Source organism: Hirundo rustica, chromosome 2 (genome assembly GCF_015227805.2).
Source record: "Hirundo rustica isolate bHirRus1 chromosome 2, bHirRus1.pri.v3, whole genome shotgun sequence".
Classification (NCBI taxonomy): domain Eukaryota; kingdom Metazoa; phylum Chordata; class Aves; order Passeriformes; family Hirundinidae; genus Hirundo; species Hirundo rustica.
In genome coordinates this window covers 25408167-25431111 of record NC_053451.1, presented here as the reverse complement: position 1 = coordinate 25431111, position 22945 = coordinate 25408167, and the positions used below count along the sequence as shown (strand labels likewise).

Here is a 22945-nt window from a genome sequence, read left to right as displayed (position 1 = left end):
CATTTATTCCAGGGAAGTTCTAATGTACCCTCTCTCTTTCATTTTACATCATAGTGAGAGATCAGGTCTTGTAATGGAAGGACCAAAAATCAGGGTAAATTTCCTCTGGGAAAAGAGACTATTCCCCTGATGTTGAAAAGCCAGAGCATATGAAGTATGCTCGTGTGTATTCACTGCTCTGGAACTGCATAAAATTATGCAAAGCCAGAATTTATGTAATATCTAAATATATGGCAAAAGTTTAAATGGATTGAAATAAAGTGTTCTTACCTTATTGAACTGAAGTGTGCCAATATTACCATAATTAAATGGGGAAGTTAAAGCAATTCATTTTGTCTTCACTCACTGAAAATGTCATCAAAGTTGATAGTCTTACAACCTATTTTGATTTTAATGAAAACTCTTCTTTTCCCAGTGGAAAATTGTCCTTTTACAACCTCTTCTAGACAGCTCAACTCATAATCTGAAACATTCAATTACTGACCTGACATTTGCCAGAGCAAAAGACAAATTTGGGTTTTCCTTTCTTTCCAATTTAAATGAAAAAGAGCCTCCTTTTTTTGTTTGTTTCTGTTGACTTGTTTTTAATAATTTTAATAATTTTAAATCGAAAGTAGTTTTGGATTAATGAAGTTTAAGATATGGAAGTCTAATATCTTTGAATATGCCCATATAAACTAAATTCAGTCTGACTGCTTTGAGAGACTTTGCTTAATCAGTCTCGTTTGGAGACAGGGAAGTTTCATGGTGATTTTCCACTATCTTAAGCCTTAAACACTCTCTCTCCTATGAACAAGCTACTGGAGGTTTTTTTTTTTTTTAAACCCCAGTTTGGAAAGATACTTAAACATGTGCTTAATTTTTAAACATATATTTTTAAATATATTTCCACTGACTTACCTGCCACAAGTGCAATTTCTAGAACATACCAAATGCACCCAGGAACCAGTGCCTGGCTGAGCAGCCCTGGCTCCAGGTGGGCTCCTGCTGGCCATGCACCCAGCTTTGGTGAAGCAGGACTCAAGTCAGGTCACAGAGCAGGGAAATTTTTAAGGGAGCTCAAAGGTGTGGTGAACAACAAACACTGGCCAAGTATCCTTCCACTTGCAAAGGCTGTGCACTCCGCAGGATGAGAGCATTTCATGCACAAGACGGGTGTGGAAAGCAGATAGCCAACTTGTTGGCACTGTCTCAGCCAAACCTAGGAGTTGCTGGACCAGATCCTTTAAGAATCTGATACTTGTCCTGGTGACAGTCCCTCCCATCCTCAAGGAAAATGGGATCAGTCTATTAATGAAAACTTTACTCCTCAGAAAGGGCTTGGGAGGTTGATTCCTTGGGGGTTGCTTTTATTTTAATTTATTTAAATCTTTAAAATTATATTATTTAAATATTTTAAAATATTTAATTGTATAATTTTGTGTCTTAGGCACCCCTTTGTTAAGGGGTGGGCCCACCATAATTCCCTACAGGCCAAAATAAGCAACCATGAGGTGATGATAGTGCTGGATTATCCCAGTAACAGGGGGGGAAGACAGATGAGGTGGCCCCAAGAAGCATTTGGAGGAGCTCCCTTGCATTTGGCTTGGAGAAGTGAAGCCATTTCTTGGAAGTTATTTCCTACCCCTAAACCCCACTGCCCATGGTCCCCTGAACTTCCTAAACCCAGCTCCCATTCTACTACTGCAGCCCCACAGTCCTCTCCCTACAGCCCTCCTTCCTGAAGCTGTCCTCATCCCTTCTCCAACCTGAATGTCTGGCCCAGCTTAACTCCCCCTTGCAGGGAACTTCCTTGAGGACTCCCAGATGATGTCAGTGGTGTCTGCCGGGAGGGAGACAAGATGCAGCATCCAGCAAGTCCCTGGCTCTTCACCCAGCCTGTGTTTAATAGGGCAAGCCCTGCACCTTTTCTGTTCATCACCCTCTGCTCTTCCTCCTTTTGGAGGAGGATGGACACAGCTCTTGATGCTTTGGGCAAAAGCAGTTGGTTGAACCATAGGTTGGGATATTTGCACGGGAGTTTGACCTGAGGATGGTTGCCTGGCAGCTGCACTCCATGCTGCTGCCTTTCCCCACCACAAGAGCTGTATATTCCAGCCTGCTCACCCATTCATCCTGCCTTCCCCTGTGCCAACTCCCCTCACTGGATTTTAATCTTATTCCTTATGGGCTCTGTCCTTCCCACTCAATATACCATTGAATATATTTAAACCTTGAGTTGTTTTCCCTTATTAAGCAGTTTATCACTGTTGCGATCTTTTTGTATTTTTTATTATTTATTTTTTTTTTAGCCAGGAGAGAAGGAAGAAATTTATTCTTTTGACCATAAATCATTTACGAAGCTGCTGGGCTGTTAATGTATTTTTTATGTCTCAGCAAACAGAAAATAGAAGTGAGTGTCTTAGTAAAGCTTTGCCGACCTGTTTTAATTTCAGCTTCCTTACCCTGACTCTCTGTTCCCCAGTCTTGGGAGCAGGTACATTTCTCTTGTAGAGGCACCAATGGATACCTTCTCCCCAAGGAGACAACTTTGCTGTGTCAGCAATGTCACGTGCTGTTGCCAGCGCTTGGCACAGATCCGCAGCGTGACACATCTCTGCTGACTGGGCTGTGCTGGGAGAATACTAGCAAAGAAACGGGATCAGGGAGGGTGGGAACTCGAGCCTATTTTTGCTTTTTTGCCTGGGAAGAGCTCTAATTAGATGCCCACTCTGGTGTAAGCATGTTACATGCAGCTCTCAATTCATCCCATGCAGCCTCAACCTGTACTTTTCATGCGTGGGCTGAGGTGTAGTTACAGATACCCACAGGGATGCTTGGGGATGCTTTCAGAGATGAGGGCTGGCCATGGTGGAGCTCCCCAAATATTAAAGCTGGCTTCAGTGAGGTTTTGCAACCTGCTTCGGGAAAACTGAGCCAATGTGTACCTTCACTGCTCCCAGTCAGCTCCGTGCCTTTTCCTTCTTTCAGGAAACGTAGATACCGATCTTTGTGTAAAAGGTGAATTTTCATTTCTGGTGTGCTGTGGCAAGCAGTAAGATAATTAAGAGAAGGGATATGGGAGGTTTATGTTGGCATCCCAGCTAGATGAATGGGTAAGTTTGCAGCTCAGAGCTGCTGCTGCAGGCTTTTTGCAAACTCAAGCTGAGCTTCTTACCTTAAATGTACTTATATGAACGTTTGATAAGCTTTCATCCCCAAGTCACTTTAGCTAAAGTAACTGGCTGTGGTCATTTAAAATGTTTCCATGCCCAGACATCCATTACTGTAGGATGATGCCTCTGCTCTAGGAGTGAGCAGAACAGGACAGAGTGTCTGCAATGCAGCTTTCCCCTCTCACAGCAAAGGAAGTTAGAATGTCCCCACACCTTCCTCAGCAGGTGATGCTGCTTAATGCCTAGCTGTGGGGTACAGGCACTGCTTCTTTTCTGCTTTTGCTGGTTTTAGGGCAATAACCTTGTGTTGAGCAACAAGGCAAACAGCAGAGGATGACAACTTCTTAAGTTACTGCAGCAGAATTCCCCAGAGCTGATCTATCACAGGAGTAGGGGGGTGAAGGAAAAGGAACTGTGTTTGCCAGTCTTAGTTTTGTAAAAGACTTTCTGTGCCCAGTTAAACTTCTGCTTTCCTACTTATCTATGCCTGCTATTTGGAAAGTAGTGTTTCAGGCATCTCTGAAGGACCTGAGGAGAGAAGGAAATGACTGGCATCCTGTTGCAAAGACACACCACTCTGTACCTTGGGTATCATGCCATGTGTGGCCTTGAGCCATCTTCTGTAGACAGATCGTCTGCTCCTGATTTGCCCACCTGAGCCCCAGGGTATGAATCATTGATGACTCTGATTCTAAGCACAGCCAGGGATGGACAAAATTGACACCAAATGGTCCCACAGAGTGGGCTGAATTAGCCTTACCCACCCCTCCACTCTCAATTTAGGGGAGAAGTGAGGGAGCTCTTCAGTTCCTGTTCCTCCCTGTGTCTCTTCTGGTCTTGCTCTTCTGCTACAGCAAAAAAACCACCCCAACCTCCGAAGTGCAGCTGCTCCCTGAGTCCCCTGCAAATGCTGTGAATTCAAGGACTGCCAGCTCAGATCGAAGCAGTTTCTGTTTCCAGCCAGTGCCGCATGCATCGGAGGGAAGTGTTAAACTCCCCATCATGTACTTAACAGTGCAACACTACACCATGGAAAGGGGATTAACGCATGCCCAGAGCACAGCCATTGATTACTTTTATCCTAGCTAATGTCATTGTAGACACTATTTTTATACCTATCAATGCTCCTTTGTATTTTTATAATGCTGTGATACAATGCAGTTGTTTTTCTGCCTCTAACTTGCACACGTATTGCATTCAAGGCAGCAGAGATAGATGCAAGGCATCCATCCCAGCTTGCTGGAGCTGCAGAGGTGGCAGCTCTCCTGGCAGCTTCAGCAAGGCTTGATAGAAGCACATAAGAGAAGCCTGTATTGGGATCACAGCAGGAGTTCAGGACTGGGAAGGACCATTTGGGTCATTGGTCCCATGATGCTGCAACTGTAAACCAGATTTGGGTTCTTGTTTCCACTTAGCACATGCCAACAAGCTGCCCTAACACTATATTCTTCTCACTGTTCAAAAACTTCTTTTGCATTTCAAGTCTGTGACTAATTAAACAGAAGCACTAGGATCTGTTGGAAAAGCACAGTTCAGGTGCTCAGGGAGCTTAGCATCACATGAACTCTGCTACCTGGAGAGCACAGCCCCTCTCACTTTCCCTAGCAGGTTTGAGTGCTCAGCAGTTCAGCAAATCAAACTCCTGAGGTCTAAATCTGAGCACATGAGGAGCTCACACTAATGGGGATCTCTGAAGACACCTGAAGCTGTCTGGCTTGCTCAGCAGGATCCTGGGAGTCTGTGCCAGAAACGGGGAAGGAATCAAATTCCTCAGTATGTCATGAGAGCCCCTTTCTTATCCCTGCAAGAGCTAATCCAGCTCCTCTGACAAGGACATGGAAGGGAACTGACACCATTCTGGAAGTATGTGCAGCTGAAAGCTTTCCTGCCCTTTTTTTTGGTCATGAAGTCCATTTTTCATCCTCTCTATGGCTGCAGGTTGGGGAGGTCAGCACAGGGACATATGCTCTACGTCATCCCAATTGTTTGGATGTTCGAGTTGTTTGCAATCCTCCTCCCAGCTGGCCTGCAGAGAAAGACCTACTTCCAAAGGAGAGGATGGCTGGGATTGTAGTGACTGCTGCTCACCGGTCAGCAGCTGAGGCCAGAGTGGAGTGGGTCAGCAGGAATTTTCTCCTGTTCGTTTTCTCCCTACTTCAGATGAGGTTATAAATGGTAAGGAAGAAGGGTCAGTGTGATCAGCACAATTTCAGGGGTAGCCAGTGTCCCCCACAGCTAGTCTAGTTCTTGCAGGGCTCAACTTCAAGACCCTGGCACTATGTTTTCTTCCTGGATTAGTGTCTGCTAACCTGTGTATCCTACAGGTTGGGCAGCAATCCTGAGATTACTCTTACTAGAGTAAAATGGATCGTTTCATCTGGGAGGCTCTATGCTGGGGGGGATGACTTGATACCACCAGCCGTGTCTGATGGTTCCTCCAGGGATTAAGGTGCCTATTGACCTGCATTTAACAGGAATACTAACACTAGAAACACCTCAGGGGAAATCTTAGCGTCAGTATAGTTTTAATACCTGTTACAGAGACCTTGCTCTAAACCATGCTAGGTGGGATTGTTTTCAGTCTATCCTGAAGACTCAGCAAAGGTAGAAAGGAAAGTGCTGGAAATTATTTTGCCTCACACACTGTTCCATTGTCCTCCACAGGTTACTATCCCATTGCTGCACCTGTCAGCCATTTGTATAACATGTGTCCTCAAACTGAGGCACAGAAGTAATCCCCATACAAATGTCTGGAAGCAAACTTTGCCTTCTTGCTGTGAGCTGGCAGGTGGGTGATTATTTGCTGGAGCCCCTCCTTCCTCACTCCATTTCTCCCACTATTATTGTTCCAAGGAGGTTTCTACTAAGCATCCTTCCCAGGAAAATTTGTGTGGACCCAGGATACAGTCTACTATGAACAGTGTGAATCTGTCCCAAATGAATCTGACCCTGCAGAATGACTTTGGAGCCTGGAAGTTTTTCCATGGTAGAATTTCCTTAGTGAACTGGAAATAGCCTAGCTGGGCATAAATTCAGGTCTGTGCTCCACTGAGGTGCTTGGTGATGTAGGTTCCCCAAGCAGGGTGGAGTCTACTGCAAGCTGCCTCCAGACACTAGGCTGGGTAAATACTGTTTGGTTAGGTAGACTCTGAACTAGCAAGTGTACCAGAATGAAGCAGGATACATGGTCCCTGGTGAGGATGAGCAAGACCGGTATTCAAGCATCTTGTTGAGCAGCCAGTTTGGATGCTGTCATATCGTGCTGGATAACTTCAATGTTTTCTGTGTTTGCAACTGCAAGCCAGACTCCTTCAGGGGCTTTTGAGTGCTTGCTGCAGGGGCAGGTCCTATTGCAGATGTACTGCCTGCATCTGTTCCCGTCTCCTCCTGCTGTGAGTCACTCCTTCCTGGGCTGGAGGTTTTGCTCCTGCTTAGTGTGTTGGGTTGGCAGTGTACCTCAGCTCATCCAGGGTGGGAGACATTTCTGTTCTTTAGCACAGGGGGTAGCTTTGGTCCCAGACTCAGAGATGTGAGGCAGGCAAAAGGCACAGCAACTTGTATTTTCCTTTCATCTCAGGAAAAAGACTGCTCTGCAGTTTCTCCCTCCATTGTCTGGAGTTGCCAGATGGAACACAGTGTTTTTACCCTGTTCTTGAAACTTCTGTGTGACCTCATCTTTGCCCCTCTAACAAGGGACCCAAAATGTCATACTGCCAAAGGTATCTTCCCCAGCATGTGGCAACAGGATTGCTAATTGCGCTGGGACAGGCGGGAGCCATTCCCTGGGTTTCAGATGCAAGCTGAATCAGCTTGAAGCTTTATTCTCATTTCCCCTACAATGACACACATTCCTGCACATTATCCCTTGAGGTCTGGAGATGCAGAATTCACACAGCTAAAGGTTTCTTTCATCCCTTTCACACCTTCTTCCCTCCTTCCTCCCCTGGCCATTTGCTTCCCTGGCTTGACAGCACTGCAGAGTGAACCTGTACCCTGGTCTCTACCTTTGGGTATCAGGAGTTTGCTGCCAGCAAAGTGCCAAAAGCTGCTGATTCTGCTGGTGATCTCTGGCAGAAAGGTGTGGCAGTAAATGGGAGCTGGGAGCATTTTTTTACCAGCTTAGAATGAGTCAAAGTGCTAAGATTTGGCCATGTCTTTCATCTTCACCGTATCTGGTGTGTTCTGAAGGCTCTGTGAAGCTTGCAACCCTCTCTAGGGCAGCTAGAAAATGTGGCAGCATCTGACTCCTTCTTACACCCACCAGGGAGGGCAATGTGTGCTGTGGGACTGTGTCCTATATTCTCGTGTCATGGTGTATAAACTACCTACATAGACTCCTTCATGGATGCCAGGCAGGGAGCTGAGGTGCTGCTTGGAAAAGCAGCAGCAGCAGCGAGCCATCAAAAATGAAATCAGTTCTGTTGCCAGAACAATTACTCGATCCTGAAAATGTGAAGAAATTCTGAAAGAGCCTCTGCAGCCAAAACACTCTTCTGCTGACTGGTTTCCCGATAGGGGACAGAAAAATGGAGCATCTGTTCTAATTAGTGATGGGAGCTTGCTGCCTCAGGATCAAAGGAGAACGCCGTTTGCTGAATCAAGCTAAGATCAAAGTGTCCTATGTACAGGAAGGGCCCATTCCTCTTTCTGCTGACAGTGGTGTACCCTGCTCATCCTCTGGGCATGCTTCTTACAGGGTTGCTTAATTACTAAGGAGGAGACTGCAGTCACAAGAAAGGGTGTAATGGCCATTGTAATCCAATTCTGAGAGATGATTTGGTGGTGATCGATTCTTTGTCTCTCTGAAGTCATTAACTTCTGAATGCTTAGAAAATACCTGGATTGTATAACTTTGCAGAAGGAGACTTCTTACAACATCCTTTGCTTGGTTTTTCTGACCTCTTATGTGTAATTTGACTTAGTAGGCTGTATGTGTGCGCATATATCTATATTTGCATTTATATCTACTCAAGGGAATTCAAGTCCTCATTCCTTAGGCTGCATTGAAAAATCCTTATCCCAATAGATATGCTAAATTTGAAATCTCTTTTTCCCTCTCTCCTCTGCCTCTCTCCTCTTGCATTAATACAAACCCACATTTTTGCAACACCTAATTTTGAAATGTTTAAACACAAATCGTTTGGTTGAGTTTTCCTAGTAGTTGTCTTCCTGGGCATACAGGTTTTTAAGTGTACGTGACTTTGTGTGCATCCATCTGTGATTTGGGCCTCAAGTTTTGGTGTGGAAGAATGCAGTCACAAAAATAATTGCATAGATGGAGGTGTGCATGTGAAAATGTGTTACATTTTCTAGTAGCCATGAGATGGTGCAGCTTCTGAAGAGGGTTTGGCCTTTGCTCTTTCCGCTATCTCACTGGGAAAGGAGTCATGTTATAGTACTGCCTGCCCAGTGCCGGGCTAACACACCACCCTACCTCCCAGTTCATGCTGCTGGAAAAGGATTTTGCCTACATTTCCTCTTGCCTTATTTAAACTTCCTTGTCAAAAGTGGGCTGTGGGATGTTGCAGCATAAGAGTGAGGTAGCTGGCAGGGAAAAGGGAATATGTGGGTTTTTTTCATTTTTAAAATTGCTTATGAATACATTGGGAAGTTCTCAAATGAAGCAAAAATTATTTTTACGGTGAATAAATTATGCACGTTCTATTTTAGTGCTTTTATTATTCTGCAGGATGTTTACAATCAACTAATAATAAATATTAGGAGAGGGTGATTAGACATGAAAATATCATCATCTTGATGACTGAGTGATTGATGTGACTAATCCTGCAAAGCAAACTGCAAAGTCTAACTTTTCCAGTAAATTGGAACACTCACATTTAAATATTACTTTTTTTGAATGACAAAAATTTGAATGTGTGGGTTTTTCATAGAACGGAAAGTGGAGGGGATAAGGAGTGAGGCTGAAAAAACACATAGTGCTGTTCCACATTGGATGAGTAGGTTTTTTTTCCTCTCATGGAGAGGATCTCATGCTGAAATCTATGCTGAACATAACCATGTTGAAGAGAGAGGTCAATCCAATAGATGTTCAAATCATTGTGACTCCCTGCACACTGGTTAGCACATGGACGATGCTAGACTGGATGTGCAGTCATGGCAAGATAGCCTTCAAACTTCAACCTGCAGAAAAGACAACTCCTTGTCTGAGTCACGTTCAGCAAGAGAGATCTCCAAAGTTGACATGGACCACTTCCGGGCTTTGGGGTACTGCCACTGCTTGGCCAGCCGTAAGAAAATGAGGAGTCCAAATCCATTCCCTGCCCGCTGCCCACAGACACAGCTGGAAGGCAGATGCCTTGTGATAAAGGTGATGCTTATTACTGGCTCTTCAGGTTATTTACTTCTGCTTGCTACTGACAGACTTGCATAGGAGATGGGTGGATTATGCTTTGACCAGCTGTTTCTCATCCAGCTGCCTAATTCTCTGAGATGTTAGCGCTGAGAATTAACTCTTTACCTAGGAGTTTCCAAAATGTTCCATATGGTGCTTTTCCCCCACAAAGTAAGAAACTTGTGAACTGTATTTGAAGAGGTTAAAGTGAAATTTTGTCTGACTCTGTTCTGAAGCATTTCTGAGCCTCCCTGGACTACTTGGGGCTTTAGAGGTAGGAGATGTGGAGGAAGGAATGGAAGTTTTGAGGAGGTGGCTGAGAATTTGCAAAGTCCTGGAGTACTGCAACTCTGGAGCAGCCAGTTCAAACACCAGAACACATGGAAGGCTGTTCAGGTGCTAGAATCTTCAGATCTGTAGCACCTGAAGCTCAGCACTTCCAGGATCTGGTGCCGCATTTCTGCATTAGGCAGTCTCAGATCCTTCTCAGCAGACAAGCATGTGGGGGACACTCACCTTTTCCTCAGACATTGGCCTGTTTGATTTCTTGTTAGTTCAGATAGGAAACTATTCTCATGAAGCATTTCCCCTTCAGCAAACTCCTGTCTCTTGGCAGAAAATAGAAACCTTGCAGGCAGCCCTTCCTGGATTCATCAAGAGAATAGGATAGTCTGCAGAGAGCACCTGCATGTTAGCAGTATTCTGCTGTTGCCTTGGACTTGAAAACTCCTTGCCTTTTTCTCCAGTACCCTCCCACACGTTTTGAACAAGAAAATGGTGAGCTGTCATATAGAGACATAGCTTTTTGTAGTCAATATTTTGATTTTGTGGAGAAAAATGGTTTAAAGCATTTTAGTGCTACTCAAAGTGGTGATGGAGACCCCTTAGTTAGATTCATTTGACAAGATTTTGGTGGTAGGCACAGAGATGTTTCCCTGTGTGACTTCCAGTCTTAAAATGGCAGCCTTGAGCTGCTGTACTGGGAAGCTGGGGCTTATCAGGCTTTCACCTTTGTCCAGTCTGTGTGGAATGCAAAGAAGTGAATGGTGGACATTTTGGAAAATAAACCAGATTTGATGAGATCCTCCATTAGCAATAGTAATTTTTCATCAGCTAAACAGAAATGCCTGGATTGGAAAATATTTTTACTTTTAACCCTTTAAATTAAAAATATTGCAAAAAATGCTTCTGGCCTTGCTGTACTTCATGAGGCATAGAAGTGGGAGGAGGACTGTGTTTCTTGGTTAATACGGCAGTTTCTTTTTCTCTTTCCCCGATGTTGGGTATCACTAAGATTGATGGGTTTGAAAACATATCTCTTTCTCTTAGGCACAGCTTGGTTGTTCTTATGTCTCTTTGCCTGTTGCCAAAAAGATCCCAGCTGTTCTCAGAGGCTCTGAAACTAGAGTGCCCTCACTTAAAAGGGCCACATATCTACATTTGTCTGTAAAAAAGGTCTGCATGACAGCAGAGTGATCTGTGAGGATGGAATATAATTCCTTTTAGCCTGATGTAGTAGGGTACAGTTGTGTAGGAGTGGGATACTCTGTTGTGACCTGCAAGTGTATGGGGCCACCTGCAGTGCTTTGAACTGTGTGTCCTTCTCCCGAAATGCTTGAACTGTGTGTCCTTCTTTTTCCAGGTCTTGTGTGTCCTCTGGAGGTGTCAGTCAGTTCAGGGAGTATCCAGGTTGCCCGAGGCCAGACAGCAGTGTTGCCCTGCACCTTCACCACCAACGCTGCTCTCACCAACCTCAATGTCATCTGGATGGTCATTCCTCTCTCTAACGCCAACCAGCCTCAACAGGTAGGTCTTTTCTTACTGGAGCATGTATTTCCTTGGGGCTTTCCTGTTCCCCACCCCGTTCTGGATGTAGGTCCTCTAAAATGCTGAGTCTATGGTTGTCGCAGAACTTCATTGTCCCTTCACTGCTGAACATGCCCTCTGGATATTACATGGATTTGTTTTCTTCAACGTTTTGTTAACAGATGCGCATCGTGTCCTTGGCTGGATGGGCAGCTGGGGCAAATGTGTGATAATGTGTTGCTGCCCTGGGCCTCTAGCGGTTAGTGTGTTCAAGCACAGGAGATGTAACCCATGTTTTGGTGCATTGGATGTGGAATTTGGAGGGCCTTGGAGTAGCTGCAGCTGTGGAATCTATGTAAAATGTCCTCTAACACATAACCTCTCATAGACTCATCTCCCCTTTTACTTCCCTTCTTATTTTTTCACTGTCTGTAGCTTTTGCAAGTCCATTCTAATGAATACTAGCAAATGAGATTATATAATGGTGGGCACAAGAATCATAACCTGCGATATGCTGGCCTGTTTTTTGCCCACATGCTCTGACAACAGAAGAATGCCATTTCTCTGAAATACATCTGTCTTGGGTCACACTGCCCTCATCACATTTTGTATTCAGTGTGAGAACCTGCACTGAAGAATACTTACTCCTCAGGGACTTGGTCTGAGTGCAGTCTGACTGGCGGAGGCTGTGCAGGTTCAAAGGTTGCCCTGCCTGTCATTCAGCTCATCCCAAAGATCTTCAGTAAGCAGTGTCAAATCATGGCAGGATCTTACTGGTGGAGACTCAAAATGATACTGTCTGCTGGGCAGATGCTTTCCATCAAAGTATTCACTGACCTGCAGAGAGCCTCTGCTTCTGTACATTGATCCTGTCCAGACGGGTAATGACTATCTTATGAAGGAGGCTGGTATTGCAAATCCAGCTATGCCAGAAGATTTGGGTATCTTTCTGGTTACTTTTATGAACATTTTTATTGAAGTAAAATGGGCTACAGAGTGTATTCCTCTTTTGGAAAAAACACCTGTGCTAGGATGTATATTGAGGTTTGGTTTTTCAGAGATCCTTTAGTAACTGGTCCTTTCGGTTTTGGAATCCCATGTTTTGCTTGCATGTTTTTCCTCCTTGCTCAGCTTCCGCAGAGTGTTGTTTGAGCCTTCCTTTCTTTTCCAGGTTATTCTCTACCAAGGGGGTCAGATCTTTGGTGGTGCACCCCAGTTCTATGGGCGAGTGGGGTTTGCTGTGACAATGCCAACCACCAGTGCCTCCATCTTCATCAACAACACTCAGCTCTCGGATACTGGCACGTACCAGTGTTTGGTCAACAATCTTCCCGACCGAGGCGTCAGGAATATTGGAGTCATTGGACTTACTGTCTTGGGTGTGTTTATTGGTATTATGGGGAAGAGGGGCAGGGGGACAGGGACAAGGGGACCTCTGTGCATGATAGCGCATCATGAGCAATACAGTACTGCGTGCCTTTGAGCCCACAGACATCCCATGGTGAGGAATGGGCTGCCCTGTGGGTACTGTGAGAGTTTGTAGGGCACATAGACTTCATATGCAGGCAGTGTGGAATGATGTTCAAAATATGGTGGAGAGAAAGTTTTTGTGGTGGTATTGTGATATGGAGTTGCAAAGAAGCAGGGAAAAAGTATGAGGGCATCCTGGAGGGCTGAACAGAATGTCAGGGGTTTGGTGCGTAGCAACAGGAGGAGAGAATGACTTTATAACTTTGCTTCCTTTCCATGAAAGCAGTTAGTTCTGGATGCTCCCATTGATGCTAAATACTCCAAAGTGCATGCCCTTATAGGGATATGAAAGCAAAACCCAATCACAGTGAATTTTGTCTGCAGCTCTGTTAACTTTCACTATCCTTGCTGTCTCAAAGACAGAAATATTCACCTTTTTCTCAAGGGAGGGATCTAAGAGAACTGGGTCCCATGAAAGTCAGCAGTAGTCTGTAACCTTGATGGGCTGGTGGGTCAGGAATCTTTGTGTGAATTGTCACCCCTCAAACCATAATGAGTTCTTGTCTGCTGCCTCGTTCTTGTCCCCTTGACAGCTCATGCCACTGTCCTTGCTTTCCCCAGCAGCACATGTCCAGAGTGAGCCTGCATTCCACTGTTTGGTCACATTTCCTGATTCGCTATCACCTTCCCCTCTTCTCTCGCAGTTCCTCCTTCTGCCCCACTTTGCAGAATCCAGGGGTCCCTGGACGTGGGCAGCGATATCACACTGACCTGCAGCTCGGAAGAAGGCATCCCCCGGCCTACATACCTCTGGGAGAAACTGGACAATGTCCCCAAGTTGCCCCCAACTGCCACACAAGGTGCTCATTCTGTTGATTATCCTCTTATGTCCCATGTGGCAGCCTGGGCTGTCCCTTGTCAGCACTGCCAGAGGTGGCATGGCTCATTGAGCATCTGCCATCATTTGCATGGTCCCTTTATTGGAACGAAGATTCCTAAAACCCACAGTGGACTGGGTACCCCCCAGAGGCCACTTAAATTTGGTTAATCATGGGGTTTTTTGGTACAGAAACATGTTCCTTATTGAAAAACAAGCATTGGGTTGAATGGAAGAGAAAGAGAGAGTGGTTGCTACATGTTGGCATGTGGCTGGAAATTTCAGCTGCCAACTCACCTGCATTTTAAACCAAATGAAAGGCTTATAGAATGGAAACTGGGAAAAGAGAGGCAGAATCATCCCAGGAAAATACGGCCAGCTTCTCACACTGATGCCACAGTTCTTCAATAAATTACTGCCAGAGCTGCTTCTCAGATATATGGAGAAGCAGGGCTCTGATCAAACTGGTGTTTCCCAGCCTCAAGTCCCATCCATAAGTTTTCTTAGCCTAGGTGTCCTGATCAAATACTGGTACCTGTACTTTTGCCCTTTATCTTGCTGCATTTTAAGAATATGCCAGCTTTCAATTTCATATAATTCAGGAATGAAGAATACTGGCAGAGCAGGAGATGGGGAGCCCAGGGATGGGAGAGTAGGGGTTCTGCAGAGCAAGACTGAATTCAACAAGTTGATCTGGGTATGGGTAATTTTGCATCTTTCTTACCTGTTCTCGCACACCACTGAGAGCCCCTAGCTTTCATCTGCAGAAATTCCTCTATAAGAAGAGAAAGAAACATCTAGTGTAAGCTCCTTAAGGCCTAATCTTGTCTCTGTGTGTGTATGTGCACGCACAATGCTTCTGTCTCAAGGTTATTTCCTAATTTTTTTCTCTTTTAATAGTCTCACACCAAAATTCTCTATTTGCTGGCTTTGCCTTTTCATGGTTTTCCTCAAGCGGGGGAGGGATTTAAATCCTTCTTTTCTCTCTGACTAGACCAAGTCCAGGGCACTGTCACTCTCCGAAATATCAGCACTGTGTCCTCAGGTCTTTACCAATGTGTGGCTTCAAATGCCATTGGAACCAGCACTTGCCTTCTGGACCTGCAAGTCATTGCACGTAAGTATTTCGCCAGGGGAGGCTTGGCCACCTGCTTCTGTCTTGTGACAGTGAGGTGTGTAACCATGCTTGCTGTGAGCCACCATGTGCCTCTCTATCAGAAGATAATCATGGCCTGGAATGGGAACGTTGCCTTTCTCCCCTCCCAAGCCACGGTAGCTTCATGCGCTTACAGATGGCCACAGCCCATCCCTGATTTCTTCTCCATGCTCTGTTCAATCATCTCCACAGCTCACCCGCGGAGTGTCGGCCTGATTGCAGGAGCGGTGGCCACAGGTGCCGTCGTGCTCGTTATTTGCATTGTGTTGGTGGCTGTAGCACTGTTCTACTGGAAAAACAAACACAAAGAAGAAGAAGAGGAGGAAATTCCCAATGAGATAAGGTAAGGGTCAGGAAAAACTGGTGGTGGGGGACCTCCGAGTAAAAGCTGCGGCTGACAGGAGTGGAATTGGAAGCCTTGTTTTTGTTAATCCTGGGTTTGCTCCCCAGAGTCAGGGGAAGATGTTCATATATGTCCAGAAAGTGGAGGGAGAAAATGAAGAATGGTAACAACAGATTTTGTTTTCAGTATTGCCTTTAATGAGACCTTTAGCTCCATAGAATCAGAGAATGGTTTGACTTGGAAGAGACTTTAAAGATCATCTAATTCCAACCCCTCTGCCAGCAAGAGGGATGGGACTTGATGTTGTTAACTCTGTAGGAGAGTGATGTGGTGGGAATTCTGACCCATAATGCCAGACAGTAATGGCTGAAAAGCTCTGGAAATACATCTGTGATATTCTCTGGTTACAGAGATTACAGTCACAGCTATCACTGTCTGGCACTGCCTGACTTTCTTTGTAGACTACATGGGCATGCGGGGTCATTTTCCTCAGTGGCAAATTTGGCACATGTAGCACACAGGTAGGTCGTGCAGAGAGGGATGAGCAAACAGGCCAAGGAGCAATGCTGATTCACACTGCTGCTGTCCTTCTTGAACTGATGGTGTTTACCCCAGCATGGTGGTTGGGGCGGGGGTGTTGGACAAGTGGGCCAGTGTCCTCCATACACCCTCACACCTTCTCCTTCTCAGGGAGGATGACCTGCCACCCAAATGCTCCTCTGCCGCAAAGACGTTCCACGCTGATGCGTCCTCATCAGAGAACGACACCCTCACCTCCTCCAACACCTACAACAGCCGCTACTGGAACGACCCCAAAGCTAACCACGCCACGGACTCCTTCACCCGCTTCAGCAACAGCAACGACGCTCACCAGCCCCCCTTCTCCCGCTCGGGGAGCACGAGTGCCCGTCCCGTCTATGCCAACGGCGGCCACCCATCCCCGGCTCCCGCTAAGACACTGGTGGTGACGGCCAGCACGGCGCCGTCGCCTCAGGAGGTGATCCGCAGCAACGGCTCGGTCAGCAGGAAGCCACGGCTGCCGCACACCCGTTCCTATGCAGTCAGCCAGGCCACGCTGGAGCGGATCGGGGCTGTCCCCGTCATGGTGCCCGCCCAGAGCCGGGCTGGCTCCCTGGTGTAGGACCGTGTTGGAAGCTGAGAGATGAGCAAGGGGCCTCTCATCCCCAGTGGGGTGAAGAGACCCTACTCCTTCCTGAAAGGCAGCGAGGTGGCGGGGGGTCACACGCTCTCCTCTCCACCTGCCCGCCCCTCTCGAGGCTGCTGCCAGCTGGTGGGACAGCCCTGTCTGAGCCGCTTTCCCCCCAGCTGCTGGAGCTCCCCGTGCCAATGGACGCCACAGATGTGCCAAGGCCAGAGGAGCAGGGAGGTCGGGACATGCTCCCGGGCTGCTGGGCCCCACCTGGGACATGCACTTGGGCCTGACCCTGCGGGGAACTTTTGCTTTTATTTCCTGTTGGTTTTGTTGGGGACTGATTCCATTCATTTGGGTCTTCCAGGGAGGTTCGGGAGATATATATATATATATTATTTTTTTCCGTTGTTGTTGCTGTTTTGTTTCCAAGAGGACGACAACCTGCGTGGGGGCAGGGAAGGCTGAGCAGCCCCAGCTTCCCATGGCCCTGGCTCTGCTGTTGGATTCGGGAGTACTGTGCACTGGGGCTGGGTGTGGCGAGGCATGGGACAGGCTGGAAGGGACGGGTGAAGGCACAGCCACCAGCCCAGGCAAGGGGATGGTTGGGTGAGGGTGCAGACCGGGAAGCATTTGTCTTTATTTTTTACAGTTCTTCCCCCCACCTCAGCACACACAGACACACGCAGGCACACACACACAGACACATGCAGATCCTCAGACTGGGTGTTTCTCCTGCACTAGGTTGGAGTGCCGCCAGAGCCCTGGTTATAGCTGTGGAGGATGCAGCCGTATGAGCATCTTTCCCTGAGACACTCAGTGCAGGGCGAGGCTGCACCGCTGCTGCTGCTGTTGCTGCTGCTGCTGCTGCTCTAGGGCTTGGATCTCTTTTTTTCCTTTTCTTGGGTGTCACTGGGGTTACTCAGGAGGCAGAGAGGAGCAGGGTGGTGTGGTGGAGCACCAGGCAGGTTCATGAGGCATCTGTCACTCCTGGGCTGCTCTGGTTTAGGGCAAGTGACTTCAAACCCCTCAACTTTGATGTTTGCATGGTGGATTTTATTCATCAGGCTATGCAGGGCTGGGCAGCATGGCAGGGCACATGTTGTGCTTGGAGCCTTCACAGAGAGGCATCATTCCTGCTCTCCCACGTGCACAGACACATTGGCAGGATTTGTTTCCTGCTCTAGAAAGCAGAGGCTTAATGGAAGCCCCCACACTATCTCTCTGCCTCCCCCATTTCCCTCAACATCCTGGGACTGGGTACTGGTGGCATCTGCCGGTGGCCCTGCCACTCCTTGCAGCCAGGTGGGTGGTCATGGTGAGCACCTCTACTTTTTTCTATTGCAACTAAATAGCCTTAATCAAAGCCAAGAGTTGAAACCTCTGGAGGAACCTGATGCCATTTGGAGGGCTGGACTGAGGGCTGGGATTTCCCCTCCTGGAGAGCACTGATTCAAAGAGGCCACGCCTGGATAGGGGTTTTGGCCCTCCTGCATAACACCAAGCCTTGCCCAGGCAAAGGCAGTGATCACCTCAAAAAACACCAGAGCCCTCCCAGGTCTGCTCTTGGAAAAGCAATGTGGGGAGTCACAGGTGACTTCCCATAGTTCTCACATTGGAAAAAGGGTCTGTTTAAGCCAACAGACTCTTCCTCATCCCCACTTTCCTTGTCCCGGTACGGCTTTACTTTCCCTAGCAGTGCACAAACCTTGGGCAGGGCCTTCTACCTGAGCAGTACAAATGCAAGCACAGACTCTGAGGAAGAGGAGGGAGACGTGAGGGCTGGGTTCCCACATGGACACACTGGCTTTTTGGGAGACTGGGAGCTCCCAAGCAGCACTAGGTTTGAAGCTTGGCTGAGATTTTGTGCCTTCTTTTCTTAAAAAAAAAAAAAAAAAAAAAAAAAAAAAAAAAAAAAAAAGAGAAAAAAAAAAAAAAAAAGAGAGAAAAAGAAAGAAAAAGAAAAGAAAAAAAGGAGAGAAAAAAAGAAAAAAAAAATCCAACTTCCATTCTTTCCCCCTCTGCAGCACTGCATGCAGAATGTGTGCAAACTCCCCTGGTGCTGCAGGCAGGCGGTTGCTCTGTGTGCACACACTTCACTGGAGCACTCCTGTTTCCTGCCTGTCTGCTCACTTTGCTGCTGGGTGGTAGGATTGATGGGGAAGAAGAGTGGCTTTAGAAACCCTAATGTGTGAAGGAAAAAACCCAAAACAATCAAAGAAAAGCCCAGACACATTCTCTCTGCTTTTGAACAACCCCTGTGTGACATTTACAGGAACACTGCCCTCAGCAGGCACCCTCCTCTACTGGGAAAGCTCTTCTGGTTCCTACCGTCCATAAGACTGTTTGCTCCTCTTTCTTTGTTCTTTCTAATTGTATAAAATTCAATAAAATTTTATTCATATAAAAAAAGGACTTCTGCCTGCCTGCTGCTGCTTTTTTCTTCCTCCTACCTAATGCTGTAACTACAATGACTTTGGCCATTAATACTTATCCTTGATGTGACTGGCAGTAGGCAGTGACCACGCAACCGAGAGCTGAATGTTATTAGGCCAGCCTATTTGGTACTGAGCTCTGGTACTAGAGCCTTGTTTTTCTCATTCATAATAGTCTGACACATTGCCCTTGAATGCACAATTTCCCAGGCTTGCAAGGTCGCTACTTCTCCAGATAAAGGTGAGTTTTATTTTCTGTCTTTGTGTTGCTTTGAGTGATGTGCGAAAATGTTTTTTGTAATTGCCAAATTTTGCTCACGTATTGCTTTTCCAATCAAAAACATGGCATGTTTATCCCAGATTCAAAATTTAAGGCAGTCACTGACTTTCTTGGGCATTTGAATAAGTTTGATGGGAGAAACTGCTAGGAATTTAACGGAAGTGCTGATCCCCATAGACAGAGCATGTGAAGTTTCAGTGTCTGAGCATTCTCACTCTCAGGGCATAAGGGGACTGCAAAGCTTACCCTTCTTAGTCTGTATCAACAGCTGCTACCAGAAGGTAATTATTAGTTAGGGCAACCTGACGTTTTGCCAGGGATTTTGCACTTTTTCTCTCCATCTTTCATTTTCCCTATTTCTCCTCTAAAATCCCTCAGATATTCTGAGAGTGATTATTAAAACCAGAAACCTGCAGATCCAGCAGTGGTGATAATTCAGCCCTGCTGCACATGCATCATGTTCTCACTCATTCCTAGGTATTTTTCAAAACCTACTTCCAAATGCTCTTGTAAATGTGTTTTCAGCTATAGACCTTACTGTAAATAAGACAGCTGCATTGCCATTTTCAGGAAGTTGTCATAGGAATCTTAATGTTTCTATCTATCACCTTTTGATTGTGCAATCTTGATGTGACATTAATAGCATCTTTACATTTTATTCCCATGATAGCCCTGTCAGTATTCTACTATACTATCCATCCCTTGCCACTGGTTTTCTCCTTAGGTCATTCTTCTGCATGTCTTGTTGATCCAGAGCAGAATTTCCTAGGATGCAGGATGCTTTACTAGGTTTGTGCAGCACCTGGAATGCTGGAGTTTTAACCTGTAAATTGTGCCTAGTGAGGCATTACCGCAATAAAAATAACTAAAAAACCCCCAAACAAACAACAACAACAACAACAACAACAACAACACAAAACAAAACAAAACAAACAAAAAACAACAACAACAACCAAAAAAACCTCCAACAACAAACCAGTTAGATAGCTTGGTAATGCTCCAGAGTTTTAATTTATCACTAAAAATCAAACAGAGGTTCAAGCTATTGCAGCAGTAAGTGAAAGTCACCATTGAAACGGTCGAGTGTGCTGACAGCCTTTGGCCCCTGGTGTGCCATAGGGATTGTCCATCACACACCTTGGATGTTACTTTAAATGTTGGTACCCATGGCTATGTTACCTTCTACCAAAGAATATCAGAGGGGAACTTGTTCCAAAACAAGGATTAACTGTACTTTTGAGTGCTGAGACAGAAATAACCATGAGAGGATGCTTCACACTTTAGAAGTGGATATCTTTTTAGAGGTTAGTGTAGATGAGAGCTCAGTTAAAAATATTTGGGAAAACTGGTCTGCAGACTGCCAGAAGTTTTTTTTTTAACTTACGCAGCTTTTGGACTCATATCTGCTGATTCATCTGAACTAAAAAAAAATTAAAATTATTCAGATGCATGCACTTCAACACACTCTTGCCGGAACACAGATGAGTTTCCAGCAGAAACCAGTCTAACAGATGGTATCCTGTCCAAAAGTGCCTGGTTTCCCCATGAGGATGGGGGATGCTCAGGACATCAGTCTTCCTTACATCATGGTTTAGGCCCTCATTAAGAGGGCATCAAAGCAAGGTAGCCTCAGGTGACACCCAGGAGGTAACTGGGCAATCAATGGTTCTGGGCAGAGGAAATAAAATAAAATTAAAAAATAATAATAATAAAAAAATATATATATAGATTGGAGGAATGTTCATGATAATCATGTTTTCATCAAGTACATTGGTAAGCTTTTGCTGGTTACTGGATTTTTCTTGAAAGCAACATTTGGCATCCCAGCCTCATTCACGTCAGGCATGCAAGTGTCTCTATGGGTCTGTGCTCTAACCTGGATCTTCCCAGCCATGGCACCACTGGTTTGTGAACAGGTGGGTGAGTCTGTGCACGTGTCTGCCAGCACCAGGTGAACCCAGAATGGTTCAGCGAATTCTCTTATGATGGTCCTGAACATTTCTAGCATGTGGAAAACTGAGGAAATACATGCCTTTCACAAGTTCACTTCTGAGCAAACCCAAGCGCTCACATTAACTCACGGCCTCTTTAACAAAGGCCCGGAGCAGAGCTGTTGTCAGGTTTCTCAATGACTGAGCTACCTTTCTTTCTGTGCTTTTTTTCCAAGTGGTGCTGGCTATCCTGCCTGCAGCTTGTTTTCCTGATGCCAGCAAAGCAGTGTTCACCCACTGTGCCCTCGTTACACGTCTGCTCTCACCACGAGAAAGGCAAGACATGCTGGTGAGTTTCAGGAAGATGGGTGTTGAGAGAGGGAATGCAGTGTCACTGAGCTCACTGAGCCATGCTTCATTTTGGCTGGGGAGTAGGTAGACATAGGGACAAACAAGCCTCAAAAGCAGGGAGAAAGGCTGGGGCTCTTTTTCTTCACATTGCCTTCTTCCGTGTCTGCCTCTGTGCATTGCATGTGCCTGGAGGATGTTACCAAGAATTACCAGGTCTGTGACCTCCTAAGCAAGGGAGGGCACGTGCAAGGCATTTCCTGAGCCTTGGCACCAGCTCAGAGCTCTTGTTGGCTGGTGGACAGCATGGAGAAGGGTTTTCTTAGGTCATCTACACAGCCTTGGAGGGGGAGTGGGAGATAATATGTGGTAAGAGCTTTGGACATGTGAATGCAGCTTTTTCAGGAGGAGAAACTTGGTAGTCTTGGGACTTCCTGACTCTAGAGCTCTGGCATATTTTCTTTGATGTGTTTCCATGGACAACGACAGCTAAAAAAGCACTTTTCCTATCCCTGTAGTAGAGAGCACTGCTGATGTGCAGGAATGGGGCAGTGCACATGGCTAAGGATCAGAATCCTCTCTAAGCCTTCTAATGCCATTTTCTGCTTGCTGTTTGTTCCTGATTTCCTCCTTCCTCCCACTTCCTCTGTAACATGTTTGAATGAGAAAGTGGGTTGGCAGGAAATTTAATCTACCCACGTAAAAACAAGCAAGAAAAACCCCAACTCCACAAAACAAATAGCAGTAAAGAAGAGAGATTAAGACGCAGCTTGCGTGGTTGGCTGGCAAGTGATTCTTTTGCAGTGGATGAGCCCGGGTTAGGTCCTGGATTTGGACTTATTAAATCATGCTTGGGAAGGGATGATGGCTTGCTTCCAGTCGATACGCTTTAATGGGAAAACTGATGCGGTGCATGCTGGAAGAGAAACATTGGCTAAGAGATCGGATACAGTAAAGCCCAGAGGCTCTCTAGTTTCTTGCTCGTATTTAAATCCACTGTGTTTGGTGGAGTCTGCCTTCCTGGATACTATCACTATGTGCAGAATTTCTCTCGGGTAGCTGATTTTCCTTGAATGATCACGATACCTTTTGGCAAGCAATCACCAGGTTGTTCTCCATGTGGACATTTCAGACCGGGAGAAGGTGTGTGATCTGGGTTGCAGCAGCACTCTTTTAAGTTGTGGCAGTTTCTAAGGTTGCACAGGAGCCTAGAGACTTGGTTTAGTGCTTGGCATCACTGGAACAGCCTTTCCATCTGGGATCCTCTCTCCTCTTCTTAGACTGAGGCTGGTGGCACATTTGCCCCTGTGCTCCACATAAAGGATGAAAGGCAGCAGGGCTAGAATTAGCTCCATAGAAAATCCAGCGTGACTTTAGACTCTCAAATAAGATTATTAGGGATAGAAACTATTACAGAAATGTGCCATGGACAGAAAGTGGTTCTTTCTTTTGGCTGTGGTTTTCTTCTGGGATTGATATGCACGAAATCAAAGACTAACTTTTGGTGGGACAAACAACAGAAACAGGTGCACAAGCACATAGATCTCCCACCAGCTTTCTCCTGGGGGCACTTGCTCCACGGCTGCAGGCTGCAGTCTGTTCCTACTATCCGTGAACACAATCTCCACGCAAATCTTTTGTT

At 46.1% G+C, this 22945-nt stretch overlaps 1 protein-coding gene across 3 annotated transcripts in view; it reads left to right on the top strand.

Annotated features, from left to right (window-relative positions):
- Positions 1 to 18724, top strand: part of IGSF11 (immunoglobulin superfamily member 11) — a 104544-nt gene extending 85820 nt beyond the window's left edge. For 2 of the 3 annotated variants that reach the window (XM_040056196.2, XM_058419395.1), the window contains exons 2-7: positions 11150 to 11313; positions 12485 to 12692; positions 13488 to 13643; positions 14655 to 14777; positions 15009 to 15159; positions 15850 to 18724. In XM_040056196.2, coding sequence (XP_039912130.1) covers positions 11150 to 11313; positions 12485 to 12692; positions 13488 to 13643; positions 14655 to 14777; positions 15009 to 15159; positions 15850 to 16300 — 1253 coding nt within the window. In that variant the 3' untranslated portion in view covers positions 16301 to 18724. Of the gene's footprint in view, positions 1 to 5925; positions 5944 to 11149; positions 11314 to 12484; positions 12693 to 13487; positions 13644 to 14654; positions 14778 to 15008; positions 15160 to 15849 lie in introns of those variants that run through there. The other variant, XM_058419396.1, reaches the window with a different exon arrangement.
- The last annotated feature ends 4221 nt before the right edge of the window (positions 18725 to 22945 follow it).